The 17,148-nt window shown below is 41.5% G+C and overlaps 1 protein-coding gene across 2 annotated transcripts in view; it reads right to left on the minus strand.

The window, feature by feature from the left end:
* Positions 1-14,151, minus strand: part of lgr4 (leucine-rich repeat containing G protein-coupled receptor 4) — an 80,699-nt gene extending 66,548 nt beyond the window's left edge. The window contains exon 1 of one of the 2 annotated variants that reach the window (XM_053676478.1): positions 13,398-14,151. In XM_053676478.1, coding sequence (XP_053532453.1) covers positions 13,398-13,585 — 188 coding nt within the window. In that variant the 5' untranslated portion in view covers positions 13,586-14,151. Of the gene's footprint in view, positions 1-13,286; positions 13,306-13,397 lie in introns of those variants that run through there. The other variant, XM_053676479.1, reaches the window with a different exon arrangement.
* Positions 14,152-17,148: the final 2,997 nt, after the last annotated feature.

A 17,148-nucleotide genomic window follows, 5' to 3' on the forward strand; every position in this document is an offset into this window, starting at 1 on the left:
ACGTCGAAGGGTTTCGCAGAATCCGTTCTGTATTAAGCTTAGGCTATGTGCACTGTCCGTCACCTGTGAATCAGCAGTTACTATAGACATGCTAACATATTCAAACAAGCGCATTAACATAAACCTGTGATTCTGAGGTACGACGAATGACCCGACTGTCAGGGGCGTGCTGTTAATCGATAACTTCTGCTTTATTTATAACCGCGCTGTGGTATAAATGCAAGTAAATAAGAGCATGCTAGGTTTACGGCTTGGTTTACCGAGACCGCGGAATTGAAGCGTGGGCTGTGGTGCCTCGTTTATCATTTCTCAGCATGTTCAGTGGTTAATCACAGAGTGTGTAACTGATTAGGAGAACACACTCTTCATACTGAGTGCATGTGAGCACTCGGTGCTGGGACTTGTGCAACAGCTAGGAGAAAAATTATAGTGCTGAGAGTTACTGAGGTGTATCGTGCGTGACCGTCATTAAGCTTTTAAAACAAAGACAGGCTGCCTTTTCTGTGGCGACGCTGAAGTACTTGGATCCCAAGTATTTCCCATGAAACGTAGCTGGAATCCGTCTCTAGCTGGCTGCATCGATAAGCCGAAGTACATCACGCCACTATGCGAGAAATTGACATAAATATTTCCCAGACGCTGGCTGTCTCACGTTTAAAGATTTATTAGTGAGTACCTGGACCAAAAAGCAATCACTCTGGCAGTGTACTAGCTATGATGAACGGTTTAGGCTTATATCCTAAGAACTGTCAAGGCCAGGCCCATTACAATGCTGATAACATGTCAGAGCGTTAGAACAGCCTGCAGGCTCACTTAAACACAAAATGTCCATTAATCCACTCTACACCCTGCACTGCACAGTGCCTCAGTTTGGTGGTTGTTAACAGCAGAGAAGGCAGACGCCTTGTACTGATGCTTGTAATCTCTTTGACCTCGTCAAGCCTTTTGCGTCAGACCTACTCATTAGCGCAACACGTTTTTCCAGACAGTAACCTGTTCATGACCAGTGTCCACACTTACGGCAGTCGATTTAAGGCTGTTTTGAGGAAAATATTAGATCTCTAAATGACTGTATGAGACCATTACCATGACTTAACATTAATTATTCATCTGATTTCTGTAGCTCTCTAGACATTCTCAATACAGCATGTATATATATATATATATATATATATATATATATATATATATATATATATATATATATATATACACGGTATACATCCCACGCCAGATTTAGTTCCCTTGTTGCTGTTAAGATGACCTCCACTCTTCTGGGAAGGCTTTCAACTAGAATTTGGAGTGTGGCTGTGGGGATTTGTGCTCACTCAGCCATGTCGGGTGAGGAGGCCTGGTGTGCTGTCGGTGTTCCAGTTCATCCCAAAGGTCATCAGGGGGGTTGAGGGCGGGGCTCTGTGCAGGACGCTCGAGTTCTTCCATACCAACCTTGACAAACCATGTCTTCATGGATCTCGCTTTGTGTACAGCGGCACTGTCGTTGTGTCTCTTAGTTCCAGTGGAGGGAAATCTCCACACTACAGCATACAAAGACATTCTATACACAACTGTGTGCTTCCAACTTTGTGGCTACAGTTTGGAGAAGAACCACGTTTGGCTGTGATGGTCAGGTGTCCACAAACCTTTGGCCTAAACTGCATGAGTTTTGTGAATATTGTTAGATACGATTCATTTTAGACGGAAAATTCACTTCATTTTATTTAAGTGATATTTTGAAAAAGTAACTATTCATATGGCTTTTAAGTAATTTTTTTAAATCTGGATATGTTCTTATCTACATCCAGCTAAACAATTGTTTTTTAAACTTGCGCACAAATAAACAACAGAAGCATTTAGTGCAACGCTAGACTGCTCAGGTTTGGGACAGCGTTTCAGTTCACGGTGATCAATTTAAAGATCAATTCAATGACGGCTCTACATCTCTATTTACATTCCTGCGTTGCATGATTGACCAGTTTGAATACTTTAGAACAGCTGCTCAGAAGGTTTCAGGTACAAGCAAGTACAGAGCTGCCAACATCGCTAGCCAGAAAATTCTAACAGGCAAAATGAAAAGCCAGAATATTACAATAAACGCCCTAGAACATGTCGGCGAACAGGACAGCGTCATCCATCCAAACATCCATCCATCTTCTATACCGCTTAACCTACAGGGTCACGGGGAACCTGGAGCCTATCCCATGGAGCAACGGGCACAAGGCGGGGTACACCCTGGACAGGGTGTCAATCCATCGCAGGGTACAATCACACACATAGGCCTACCAATCAGCCTACCATACATGTCTTTGGATTTGAGGAGGAAACCGGAGTACCCGGAGGAAACCCCTGCAGCCCGGGGAGAACATGCAAACTCCACACACACAGGCAGGAATCGAACCACCAGCCCTGGAGGTGTGAAGCGAACATGCTAACCACTAAGCCACCGTGCGCCCAGCTTCAACATCATAAATGCTAAAACATACTGGTTGAACTGCGATTTGATTGGTTGATTTGGTTGAACTGGATTTATAAGCTACTAGCTGATACGTTTAATTTTGTTACAAAAACGGGTGGGTGTTAGATGATTCTTGCTAGAAAAAAGCAACGTGTCAAGTTTGTCTTGTAACCTCAAGCTTACATTTTTTAGATCCCAAGCTTAGATCGAAAACTGTATTTCTATTACCGCATAAAAGCTGCTTTGTGGTACTGCATCTCTTGTTACAATACAGTTATTAATATTAGTATTTGTACTACATTTAAAATTGAAATGTATTTCCTTTTAATCGAACTGAAGTGAACAACAAAACAAAGGCAAGTTATTGTAAGCAATTTACTGACGATGATATTAAAGGGCAAGTTCGAGTCTGCGTATTTAGCAATAAACCAGGTTCACGTAATCAACAACAAGGAAACGTCTACGATAAAAATGAGCCTTGTGATTTATGGTTATAATGTACACTGTGGTTTGTTATGCCCCAACTAGTTATGCACCACACCTCTTTTTTTATTACAACCTATATGGCTCTCATCCACTGGAAAATAAAAATGCTGATTCCATAATGGCTGTCCTACATAATTAATGTATCACACTGGTCATCTTGAGCAGTTAGGGGTTAAAAATAATAATAATGATAATAATAATAATAATAATAATACATTACAAAAGTACCCCTGTACCAGGGGTCAGCCCATGGTATAACTGGGACTTAGAAATTTTTTTAACATTTCCTAGTTATTCCAGGGGTCAGCTGGATAATCTGTAAATTTATGCATCATCTCTAGACGTAGATGTTTTTTCCTTAAAATGTCAATATCACCAGTTTTATAAGCAGTCTTATAAAAGTCTTTTTAAAAAATACGCTAAGCTATTGTGTCTCTCACAGTCCTCACAGCTGTTTCTGCTTACCATCAAACAAGTAATAACTCAAGAATCTGAGTAATTATAAAGTCCAATTTCACATTTTTATTACACTCTGGGATTTGGTGTGTATGAGAAAAACATTAGATCATTTTTAACATTTTGCTCCAGACGCCAACAAAAAAAATAAACATGACTGGAAACGCTGTACCGGTGCAAAATGAGGTTTGGGCAACTCTAATGAGTCCTGCAATTAGACTCCATAAACAATTAAAGTAATCGCAACAAATCAGCTTTTATAGGGTTGAAAATGGATTTAAAGGTGCAGCTGTAATTACTGTGGAGACAAAAAAAAGGCAAAAAAACAACAATTACAAATATCTGGCAAGCGATATGAGCTCAAATATCAGACAAGGACTCGTGAGCCAGACTTTTACACACTCTCGTATTCTCTCCCCATATTTTCTCCATCAATGAGCAGCATGTCCTGCTTGCCTCATAACTTATTATAAAGTTATCCTCGTTCTGTTGCCGTAAAGGGAGGAAGAGTGTGAATGGAAGTGAGAAGTGTTGCACAGCTGCACCGCGTCCACGGTTTTAAATATACGACTGACCTGAAGAAGCTGTCACAATTTTACAAAGAAAAAAAGGGGAAAAAAAAGCTGCCAAGAACAAACACGAGACAACAGCGAGCTAGTGTATGTGTGCTCTTTCTCCTCTTCCATGATCTACTACTCGTCCAAGACTGACAGGTTTTTTTTTATGTTAGCTTTAATAACCTTTAAGTGTAGTTATCTCACTATAAACAATTAACAAAAGAAAAAAGTGTTCAAGCTTTATATATAAGGACTTCATTGTTCATGCTCAGATTGTAAAGGAGCGCTTTATTAAATGTGAATGCTCTTGTTTGGTGAAGAGGTTAGTGGAAGACTAGGTTACTGTAAGTCTTGATTTGTCTTACAGTTGACTAATTAGTGTTAGTGTCAACCATAAGATGTTGCGTGCTAGGGATGAACATTTGGATTCTCCCAAATCCCAAATCTGGTCACCTGCCAATTACCTATCCAGCTCTCCTCCATCACTCGGTCACATGTGATGGCAATAAATAAATAAATAAATAAATAAACAGTTTGAACTCCTGCTCATGCTGCATCACAGGGCAGTGTAACGCTCTGAGGAAAGCGCTATCTACCCTCTTCCACATACATGAGCTAACGAATGCCCGTGATTGGCTAGTGTCATTATGATTGACACAATAGAGAGAGAGAGAAAGAGCAAGATGGAGCGAGAAAGAGAGAGAAAGGGAGAGAGAGAGAGCGAGAGAGAGAGAATGAATATGGCCAATTTTGCTCACTTGGCCCTGGGCCACAGATGACTACAGCACAGTTGGGATTTGAAATCACGCTCTCCCAACAATAGGACATTTGTTTTTGTTGCGCAATGCAGGAGCCCGAGTGTTAAGTTTTTTTGTTTTTTTTTTTAACTTTCATGCTTTTACATGGATGTGATTCCAGCATTCACTCATCTTTAGTAACTGCCTGTTCTGGGTTGCAGTGGTTTTAGATTAGGCTTCCATTTTCGTTTAGGAGAACGCTTTGTGTCAAGGATATGCGAGCTGAGACGGATGCGAGTGCAGTTTGCGTGAATTTTAATACGAGCCAGCAGAGAAATTCAAAAAGCAATACAAAATCGTGGTCAAGGAAATGGCAAAAGTCAGGCAAGGTACAAACAGGGCATAGAAGGCAAAACAAAACACGTGAATATATATACACAACAGGCAAAAGCGTCAAAAAGCAGAATGATCAGTACAGGCTTAAGCACGGCTTGGTAAAATCAGCTGTACGAGATAAAGCTTAGCGTTTACTTCACAATTTGCGAATGAACCAAAGTCTCTTTAAATAGTGTGTGTGGTGATAGTGAAATGTGAAACAGTTGTGTGTGTGTGTGTGTGTGTGTGTGTGTGTGTGTGTGTGTGTGTGTTAGAAGTCAGGTGACTGGGAACGTGTTAGCGATAGTGGCCTTTGGGATGTGTAGTTCGAGGCAGCCATGCCTGTAGGCCGTGGTGTGTTCTGGGAAAAGGAGTTTGTTGATGGTGCAGACCTGACACTTTGGGAAATAGAACAAACTAATTTAGTTAGAAAATGCTGCAGACATAAACAAACAAACAAACAAACAAACAATAATAATTACAAAATAAAGGGTTACAAAAAAAAAAAAAACCTTCCCATTTTGGCCACGCCCACTTCTGGATTAACTCGGAATACAAACGCCTATACGGTACTGTGCGAAAGTCTTGCAAAGACACGTGCAAAGAAATGCTGTAGAGCAAACGTGCCTGAAAAAATAATGAAATTAAACGTGTCTACGTTTTAACAAATACGATTCTGAGCAGTGAACAGAAATAAATGAATCAAAGTCAATATCTGGTGTGCTTATTTCTTGAAGTTTAACCAAAAATGATGAAAACAGGTGTTCACAAAACTTTCGACTGGAAGCGTATGTGTGTACGTGTTTCACGCAGGTTAAAAAGTATAAACGCTCATCATTCTAACTTCATCACATCACCTCTCTCTAATATTCCGTAGGAAGGGAAATCCAGTATGTGCACATTTCCTATACACTTACTGTATACCTGTGCAGATGTCGGGATAATCCAAAAGAGGGCCAGGTGTAATACAACCCTTTACACATGCCATAAAAAGTGACATCCTTTTATTCCACAGTGCTGTTAAATTCTTGATTCTGATTGGCCAGAAGATTAAGTATGATTAAGTTTCTATAACAGCAGTTCTGTCAGCAGTTCTGGCTGCGAGGCAAATCACAGGTTTATATTAATTGCTTGTTATTGTTATCGTTACTATAGTAACAGCTTTTCACAGGGATGTGTATGGCCACATAATGGGAACTTGGCGATAAGCAGATTTTCTTTACAACGTTGTTAATTAACAAAGAGATGTGCATTTAACTGTTAATGAGGTGCGTTTTTCTGTTATGAGAACATTTATTTACATTTATTTACCCTTTATGGAAGAAGACTCCAGTGTCAGTGCTTTGTGAGAACATTTTCACAGGCCTGTTAAAAGATATAGTGAGCAGTTGTAACCGAGGTTAGCTGAAGCTAGCTGTTTCGAATCTCAAAACAAACAAAAACACATCCCTCCAATCCAAAGCCATGCCAGCAAATCACCAAGGCTAAAACACCTGAACTCTGAACTCTAGTCCTGAACTGACAGGAGACGTGACTGACATGCACGTACAGACACCTCTTGTCCTGACTGGTTCAATGTTGGTGGTCCACTTTATTTGTTTTTTCCTCCTATTTACAGAGCCTGGGGCACCCCAGCGACCAAAGTTTTTCCTCTAAATAGGTATGTTTACAACTGCTGGAAAGTAATTAGGAATTAGGAAAAATGTCCTGACTTAAAAATCTCTGACCCTACCTTTAAAGCGTTCAAGCAGTTCCAGGAACCAAAAAAATAAATGCAGCTGTTTATATTTTACTGGGAGCAGGACAGTCGAAGCAGATCGTGTAATTCAGGGGAAAATGTGCTTGTACTGTGCTTGAATAGTGATATATTCCACACCCATTTCCCTTTATGCAACAGTACTAGTACAGATCAAACTAGAGCCTGGAAAGTCACACATCCAACCCCCACCACTGGTCCCCAATGCTTGGACCCAATCCTAAATATCTGCGAGATCAATAAAGCAGACCATAAACCATAAAACCTGTTAAAACCCAAGCCCAAGGTACGAGGAAACAGGCTAGAAAACCTCAAACCGTCACTCCTGTGACCTTCAAACTCGCCCGTATCACGGCTCCTGTAAGCGCTATTAAAAGTGCATTAGTCCAGCCGTGTGGTTTTCCGTTTCAGCTCTGATTCGTGCACAAACGCACGTTTGGTCCCCACGTCTTGTGTGAAAAGCGCTTGAAAAGCCCTGCATGAATGCACGTGTGCAAAACTCAAGGTGTGTGTTCTGTCTGGACGGACACAACCGTCACGTCCATTCCCCGGGCCTTTAAGACACAGCACAACATGGCGCCTCTGTTTGCTTAACGGGATACGAAGGCACATTCCTTACTCTGGATGAGGAACTGCTCAAGTGAGTCTGAAACAAGGGGCTGCTAATGGCGCGTGGACAGACTGCCGAGGGAGGGGACGTCGCCGCTTCACGCACACATACACAGCACGGAGAGTCAGGGAGTCTGCGCTAAGATGGATGAGACGGAAAAGATAAGATGGCATCAAAGTGGTGAGGGTCAAACAGCTTGAAATTGAAGTCAAGCAATATAACAATATAATTCGAGTAATCCTGGTACTAATCTTCTTGGAAACGTAGGCACTGTATCTGTATCAGTAAATCTCCATATATCATGGTCTGAATGCACAATGCATGCTTTGTACGCGTTATCTGCAAAGGGCAGGTCACACATGCGCTGTAATAGGTTATGGGCGATTTTCATCGGAGTTCAAGGTCAAGGTTTCGATTGAGTGCCGAGGCGAAGGCTGTGCATATTTGCTCCTTTAGCTGGAGTTCTCCGTCAGTGAGCCGCCGTTGCCGCCCCGCCTTGCGCGGTGGATCATTAACCTGAGCCGTTGCGCAACAACCTGTTGCAACTGTGCAAACTTTATTAACCACACAAGCCTTGGAGCTGCTATCTGCACAGGAGGGGATAATCATCAACCAGATTCACTCACACACTCACACACACACACACACACACACCTAAGCACTTCCCTCTTTTTATTTTCCTTTCTCTCATTCGTGCTTTCCATAAATCTGATTCTGTGCTTTTCTATATTCTTAATTCAATTTTCCCCGGCAGTTCTCGCTCCTTCTCGCTCCAGGACAGACGCGGCGGCGGCGGCAGAAGGAGATTCGGAGCAGAGACACAGAGAGGTGCCCTACTATTTTCAATGACATAAATAAATACTCGAAATGCAATAAGGCGTGCGGCGCAGTGAGCCGGCAGTTCGCCAAGGCATTTCTCAGATCATGACAAACCCTGCCATTCAAGCCATGACTGGTACTGACTGACAGTTAAGCAATACAGCAAGCAGTAATCTTTTTTTTATTGGCGTTATTTCATCTCTAATCTGTCCCATTAAGCCTGGTCTATATTTCATAATAATTAGATCAGGAACGTTGTCAATAACTGGGCACCGCAGAAGCATAAATATAAACAGTCAGTCAAAATCAATGCCTTGTTTATAATGTAAGTATTATAATTGTGCTAACAGGTGACAATGCGCAGGTCATATGTTCAGTAAAAAAAAAAAAAAAAAAAATTATAAATGTATAATATATATTATATTATATATATATATATATATATATATATATATATATATATATATATATATATATATATATATATATATATATATATATATATATACACATGTACGCCAGGCTATCACAAGGCACCCTACACAACACTTTCACACACTCGTTCATCTCTAGGAGCAATTTAGAATAGCCGATCCACCTACGTGTGTGTATTTGGGGGTTGGAGGAAACCGGAGAATCCAGAGGAAGGCCACACAGACACAGTGAGAGCATAACTAAAGATCAGATTCGAACCAAGAGCTTCAGTATACCTTCAGTGTCTCTTTCGTTTTATATATACACATATATACATAGATAGATAGATAGATAGAGAGCGAGAGAGAGAGAGAGAGAGTCTTACAATAACACTCTTAAAAAAATGTTCTAGTATGGTTAAGGGTTTTTGGGTTTGGTTGGTCAGTCTAATAAACAACAGAAACGACATTAAAAAAATAAAGGGTTATTGCCGCAAGCAGTGTAAATTTTCTTTAAGGGCTTGACTTGTGTCTCACCGATCATGTTCCTCACCCGTCACCAATTTTCATTCTATTACTCACTTAACACAAAAGACAATTACACCAAGTGCCAAAAGCCAAAACTGATCATTTCTCCTTTCTAATAAGTAAACCTTGTCCAAGTCTGCTCGAAAAGAATTTCATTAAAGTGGTCAAGGTAGTGTGCCAAGCCCAGGTGAATGTCGAAGTGGATCCGACCTGTCTGTACAGGTCATGCGAGTGCGCGGCCGTTCCGTATCGCGCTGCTATATCTAAGATGGCCACTGCCAGGGTGAGTGTTAACACTCTGGCTTTATTTCTGGCCTTATCACTTCCGCAAACTGGACTTAGCCTGGCGTTGGGTTACACTCTGCTGCTTGCCGAAGATATTTCTAGAGCTCTGGTAAGCTGCTTTCAAAACGGCCAGGCTGGGAAAGATGCAGTGCAGAGCTACTTCGAGGAAGTGGGGTGGGGACGTAATAAAGAGAAGTGCGCTTTAACGAGGAGGGGCTTCGGTGATATACTACCGCTGGCCTGACAGGACAGAAGTGTGTGAAAATGTAAGTCAAGAGTCATCTAGTAACTCGGAAATAAAGAAAAAAAAAACGCTGGTGGAGATGTTCCGATAAAAATGAATGCTGCTATTGACGCACAACGTTTCACTTTAACAGCTACAATAACTGATACACCAGTGTGTGTGTGTGTGTGTGTGTGTGTGTGTGTGTGTGTGTGTGTGTGTTTTATTTATTGTGTAACCAAAGCATGGCTTCTGTGTGGATTTGTTTTTGTTTTCTTTCATGAGAATTGAATAAAGTAATAAAACCACAGCGCTGCTGAATTATTAAATCCGCCTGGTCAGAAGGCATCGATTTATTTTCTACACCAGCAGCTCTGACAACAGTGTCTGGTAATTCAAATCGTAGAATCTAAGCCTAACAATTTCACAGTTTTTCAGTTTAAATATCAGATTTATCAAAAACCTATAACGGTTCAAATTTGGATCCTTTTGGTAAGGAGATGTTTATTTATCATTCGTGGACAGAGTCTCCAGCGTCAGGAACACTTCGTGCCACAGGAAAGTCTTCAGAACGGAGACCTTTGCTTGGATTTTGGTTCAGTACTACGACGAGCTCCATTTTTATCTCATCAACTTCACAACGGAGAGAAAGAGAGACGTTCGTGAAGGAACGACAGTTTATCCCTGCTATCATTTAAGTGACACGGGGGGAGTAATTTGTTTTGCAGACGTAACACAACATTAAAAGTAATCAGCTTTATGACACGGTGGTCTTTCATAAGTTAAATATTGCAATCAATGACAAATTGCTGTGCTATAAGAGGAATAACGGACATGGACACTTCACGACATGCTGTTATTGGAAAATAATCCACTTTGTTGATTATTTCTCTGATAGAGAACACGTCCAGAAGTGTTTTGTTCTTTATATAATGTCATATTAAAGAACTGTTATGACTACTGGCTTTCACACGACTTTATCCACTTCTGTGGTTTTTGAGAAGATGAGTTTTGAAGATATCCTTATTCTACAGCCGAAAGAACTCAAATCAGGTAGCCTGAAATCAGGTAGAGTTCACTTTTATATGCACAGAGTCACTTATGTCAAATGAATGTTACAGCAGGAATCCAGTCACATCACTATTTCACTTCCTTTAAAATAAAAATAAACAAATAAACAGTTAACTGCCGTTACTTTTTAACAAGCTGTATAGATTCACTTCACTGTGCTTATCAGTCTCTCACGCATTCCCTCCCTACATGCGCTTGTAAAGAGGTTACAAACTAAACTGTATGGTGGTGTTTAATCAAGCAAAGGTTTTCATCTTGTCCATGAGCCAAGCCAGAAACCCGTCATTTACACTAAATGTATATGAGGACCAGCAGTACAGAACTAGACATTTTATAACATCTACACGAGTCTTGTATAACCTCAACACCCTACAGTGCAACAATCCGCTCCTGCACGAGTGTGTGGAATGCTCTGGGGGGAAAAAATGGGCTGAGAATCGGTCTGAGGCACATAAAAAGCCCTGTCTCGGGTTGCCGAACTTCAGCAGCCAGTCTGAGAGGTGTTTAATAAAGCGGGAATAGTACTGCACACTCCACTCCACAACACCCCCCCCCCCCCCACACACACACACACACACACACACACACAAACACACACATACCCACCTCCCCTGCTCTACTTAGGGAAATGGCTGTTTGCACTGGTTATTGGCCAGAGTAGTCACTCGTTCCAATTTCTGTCCAAAGAAAACAATGGTCCTGTCACAGAAACATGGCATGGTGCTACAGGCTGCGCTACATGCAGAAGGTGTTTAGTTTGAACTCATAGATTTTGGACTGGCTGTAATTTCATTTTAATCGTCACATTAAGAAAAGTTTTCGGAAAACTGTGGAAGTTAATGCACAACTATAGAGTTAAGTCAACACTGTAACAAAGAATGAATTAAACACTATATCCTTAGCTCAGCACTGTGACAGAGTTAATTCACTATTATGGAGTTAATTCAGGGCTGTAACAGAGTTCATTCACCGCTACAGACTTAATTCAACACTGTAACAAAGAATGAATTAAACACTATATAGTTAGCTCAGCACTGTAACAGAGTTAATTCACTATTATAGAGGTAATTCAAGGCTGTAACAGAGTTCATTCGACACTGTTACAGAGTTAATTCACCACTGTAGAGTTAATTCAACACTGTAACAAAGTTACATCGCCACTACAGAGTTCATTCGACACTGTTACAGAGTTAATTCATCACTATAGAGTTCATTCGACACTGTTACAGAGTTAATTCACCACTACAGAGTTCATTCGACACTGTTACAGAGTTAATTCACCACTACAGAGTTCATTCGACACTGTTACAGAGTTAATTCATCACTATAGAGTTCATTCGACACTGTTACAGAGTTAATTCATCACTATAGAGTTCATTCGACACTGTTACAGAGTTAATTCACCACTGTAGAGTTCATTCGACACTGTTACAGAGTTAATTCACCGCTATAGAGTTCATTCGACACTGTTACAGAGTTAATTCACCGCTATAGAGTTCATTCGACACTGTTACAGAGTTAATTCACCGCTATAGAGTTCATTCGACACTGTTACAGAGTTAATTCACCGCTATAGAGTTCATTCAACACTGTTACAGAGTTAATTCACCACTACAGAGCTCATTCGACACTGTTACAGAGTTAATTCACCACTACAGAGCTCATTCGACACTGTTACAGAGTTAATTCACCACTGTAGAGTTCATTCGACACTGTTACAGAGTTAATTCACCGCTGTAGAGTTCATTCGACACTGTTACAGAGTTAATTCACCGCTATAGAGTTCATTCGACACTGTTACAGAGTTAATTCACCACTACAGAGCTCATTCGACACTGTTACAGAGTTAATTCACCGCTATAGAGTTCATTCGACACTGTTACAGAGTTAATTCACCACTGTAGAGTTCAGTCGACACTGTTACAGAGTTAATTCACCGCTATAGAGTTCATTCGACACTGTTACAGAGTTAATTCACCACTATAGAGTTCAGTCGACACTGTTACAGAGTTAATTCACCACTGTAGAGTTCAGTCGACACTGTTACAGAGTTAATTCACCACTGTAGAGTTAATCCAACCCTGTAACAGAATTAACTCACAAGCGTATGAAGGTTTAATTCACCACTATAGAATTTACTCAAGGCTGTAACAAAGTGAATTCAGCACTAAGAGTTCCTTCACGGGTGTATGGGGGTTTAACACTACAGAGTTCATTCAAGACTATAAACAAGAGTTAATTCCCCACCAGGTGTTAATTAAAAACCGCCCCAGAGTTAATTCATTATTATAAAGGTTAATTATTAAAGACTAACCGAGTTATTCACAACTATAGTTCCTTCTAGACTGTAATAGAGTTAGTTCATTCAGCACTAAGAGTTACTTCATGTGTTTATCAAGGTTTAATTCACTGCAAGAGTTAATCATCACTACAGAGTTAACTCGAGACTAATTCAGCACTCCAGACTTCATTTACAGTGATCCTGAAACACTGTACTCGTCCGTGGGATTTCTCTCACCTCCTTACAACCCTGTGTGTGTGGAAAACTTTCCCTTTCCCTTAACCATGACCTCGACTACAGGAGCACGAGCTGGTGGCTGTGAGTGGAGCGGAGAGAGAGATGACTCACAGGTAGTAGGTGAAGGCGCTGAGGCCGCTCGGCACGGAGCTCAGTCCTCTCCCGGAGCAGTCAGCACCGCCGTCCCCGTCGCAGCGGCACGCGGGCGCGCACACGGCCGCAGTGGACGCTGCCTGAGCCGCGGCGCCGCGCACGCACAAGCCGAGAACGAGGATCCGGACGGCAAAAGAGGGCATCATCGTGGCTTTTCTTTAATTATTATTTATGTTGTTGCACACCAGCTCCGGAGACCAACCCGCTCCCACGGCAGCTTTATCCCGCGTTCCTTCTTTCTTGAGTGTTTCGGTGTTGTTATTATTTTTTTAAGAGTTCAGTCTGCGGGCGAGTTAACGGACAGGAAAGTAGCCGCCTCTTTGTTTATCGGTGCATGTCGCGGTTAAACCGAGCGCTCCCGTCTCTCACCCAAAACAGGGCCGGTGAGCGGGCGTTCATGCCGCGCCGCGCCGCCTCGAGTCCCGTACGACCACACAAACACCTTTCCCCGTGGGGTTTTCTCTCTTTTTTTTACCGCTTTTGTTTCTCCAACCAAAACAAGACCGCACACCGCGCTGTGCTTCCCGAAGGTTCGCTGAAGAACAAGGTGACAAAACGGCGAGCAGAGAAAGCGCCTCGGTGGTGACGTTTTTCGGCGTGTTTCCTCCGTTTCGCACAGAAAAACACATTCGCGCGATATCCGCCCCTGGGTTCGTGCAGCGCTCGCGATCCTGCCTCGCTTTCTGCTCGGGACAGCCAGCTACGCACGAGCTGCTGAATATGCTAATGAGCTGCTGCATATTCATGACTTCTCGACATGGCTATTAGCTGGGGAGGACGGAAGTTTAACCGCGACTAGCCTTCTCTGCTGTGACAAAGGGAACATCTATTGTCTTTCTTTCTTTCTTTCTTTTTTAAATCCACACAGGACATTGTGTTTAATGAAGACCTACAGCAGTCAGCAAGATTGGATGAACTCTTGCAATGTTTTATAAACACCTTCAGCTCTGAATTTAGCCCTGAATATTACATTCACTCTCATACTGGTGAAAGAGTACATACAGCACTGGTTTCAACTGGTTTCAAGATCCAGACACACTAGGAATGTTGCAAGCAAAATTAAATTCATTCATTTGTTCATCTTTGGTAGGCACTTTATCCTGGGCAGGGTGCTGGTGGATCCTGGGAAAACTGGGGGTAAGGCAGGAATGAGTCCCAGGATGGGATGCCCCCCCCCCAAACACACACACACACACACTTGTGCACAGCAGTTTGGCTTAATAAAATTTTATCATTGCCAATAAAAAGTGTTTTTTCTGGGGGGTTTTCTACGAGTTCACTAGATAATTTGGGGTTCTTACCCTCCAATAAAGTGTTCGAAAACCTTTAAGTGTTCCCCCAGAGTCACGACTGAGGAACCCTAAAGGCTCCTAAATATTAAATAGTGTACTCGGTTAACAAATTACGACTCACTGCGGCAATTCGTTTTTGCACTGTACAACCCACAACTGGGGGACATGGTGGTTTAGTGGTTAGCATGTTCGCCTCGCATCTACAGGGTCGATTCTAACCTCCACCCCGTGTGCATGGAGCGTGCATGCGTTCCTTGTGCTTTGGAGGTCTCCTCTGGGTACTCTGTTTTCCTCCTCCAGTCCAAAGACATGAGTTGTAGGCTGATTGGTGTTTCCAAGTTGTCTGTAGTGTGTGAATGAGTGTGTGTGTGTGTGTGTGTGTGTGTGTGTGTGTGTGTGTGATTGTGCCATGTGATGGGTTAGCACTCAGGGATGGATGACCTACAACTGCACAAATACAAACTAAAAAATGAACGTAATATCTCCTGACAGAAGATATTCCTATATCTCCTCTCAGAGTCTGTCAGTGCAAGCTTTGTCTAAAGTAAATGCACCCCTGAAGTTACAAGCGCTTCATGCGGTCAGATTGAAAGTTTTTACAGGAAAATATGGGCAGATAAATGAGATATTTGGTGAAACTCCAAACCCAGATCTCTCACCAGACTGTTCTATTACAATAATGCAAAACATTGTAAAATTACATCATTTTATTCATCTTGTAAAAGTCCAGCTTGTGAGTTTGTGAGGTTTTTTTTGGTAACACTTAATTTGAATGTGACCTACATTGGGCATTTATAACACAACACATAAACACACACATGATTGCATAAATCTTTTATAAAGCAATGATTGGGGATTAATGAAATGCTTTCATTTGTTTTGTTTTGTTGTTGTTGTTTTTTTCATTTTATTATCTTTCATGTAATTAGTTTTCAACTAAAAGCACATTAATGAAGTATGAAAATTCCATGAGTTATCCATTCCTTTTTTTTTTTTCTCCATTTATCTGACATATCATCTTTATCTTAAATAGGCTATGTGATGAACAGGATACACATACTGCTGGATACATAATGAACTCTACCGATTCACCGGTTGTCCCTCTGACGACTGAAGGTGCGCTGTGGAATCAGGCATGAAGACGTTAGAGGCGGATACTTTAAGTCCTGTAAATTGTGAGGTGGATTCCTCCGTGGATCGGACTTGTTTGTCCAGTACATCCCACAGACGCTCGGACTGAGATCTGGGGGCCAAGTCAACACCTTGAACTGTTTATGATGTTCCTCAAACCGTTCCTGAAGGATTTTTGCAGTGTGTCAGGACGCATTATCCTGCCGAAAGAGGCCACTGACATTAGGGGATACCGTTGTTATGAAGAGGTGCACTTGCTCTGCAACAATGTTTAGGTAGGTGGTACTACGCAACCCCATAAGCAGCAAGCTGTGATGCACTGTGTGCTCTGACACCTTTTGATCACAGCCAGCATTAACATTTTCCACCAGTTTGTGCCACAATACAGTAGCTCTTCTATGGGATCGGACCAGACAGGCTAGCCTTCACTCGCCACGTGCATCATTGAGCCTTGGGCGCCCAGGACCCTGTAGACACTTCACAGACTGTCCTTCTTTGGACCATTTTTGGTAGGTACTAACCACTGCATACCAGGAACACCCCACAAGACCTGTCGTTTTGGAGAGGCTCTGTCCCAGTCATCCAGCCATCACAATTTGGCCCTTGTCAAAGTCACTCAGATCCTTACACTTGCCCATTTTTCCTGCTTCCAACACATCAACTTCAAGAACTGACTGTCTGACTGTTTACTTGCTGCTTTATATATACCACCCCTCGACAGCTGCCACTGTAATGAGATAATCAATGTTATTCACATTACCTGCCAGATATATATATATATATATATATATATATATATATATATATATATATATATATATATATATACAGATTATACAATAAAAGTACAACTTATAAACAACAACAGATGACAGAACTGTACGTTTTGTGGGGTTTTAACACTTAGAATAATTGAAATCATGACTGCAGCTGCCAATTACCCAACATAATTTTTATATTTTTATTATGCCATTTATTAGAGCTTGTGATATAATGCATTGCTCAAAGCTAATAGCTTCATTGTCGATCTATTGATAGATATTAGATTTTAGCCGCCGGTCTAATCTTAATAAGCTACCACCTATCTTAATATCTCTTCCAGTGTTACTTAATGAAATTATTATGTAGTACTCATGAATGTTTATGAGTTATGAAGGCCCGGTGTAAATACTCTTCGTAGTCTTTTTTCCCTCTGTATCAGTCACAGTTTTGGCCCGTGAAAACTTTTGCACTGCATCTAACAAACTCCAACCTGACAAGTGAAATCGAGGAGGAAATCATATTAA

The sequence above is a fragment of the Ictalurus punctatus genome, chromosome 27 (assembly GCF_001660625.3).
Source record: "Ictalurus punctatus breed USDA103 chromosome 27, Coco_2.0, whole genome shotgun sequence".
Taxonomy (NCBI): Eukaryota; Metazoa; Chordata; class Actinopteri; order Siluriformes; family Ictaluridae; genus Ictalurus; species Ictalurus punctatus.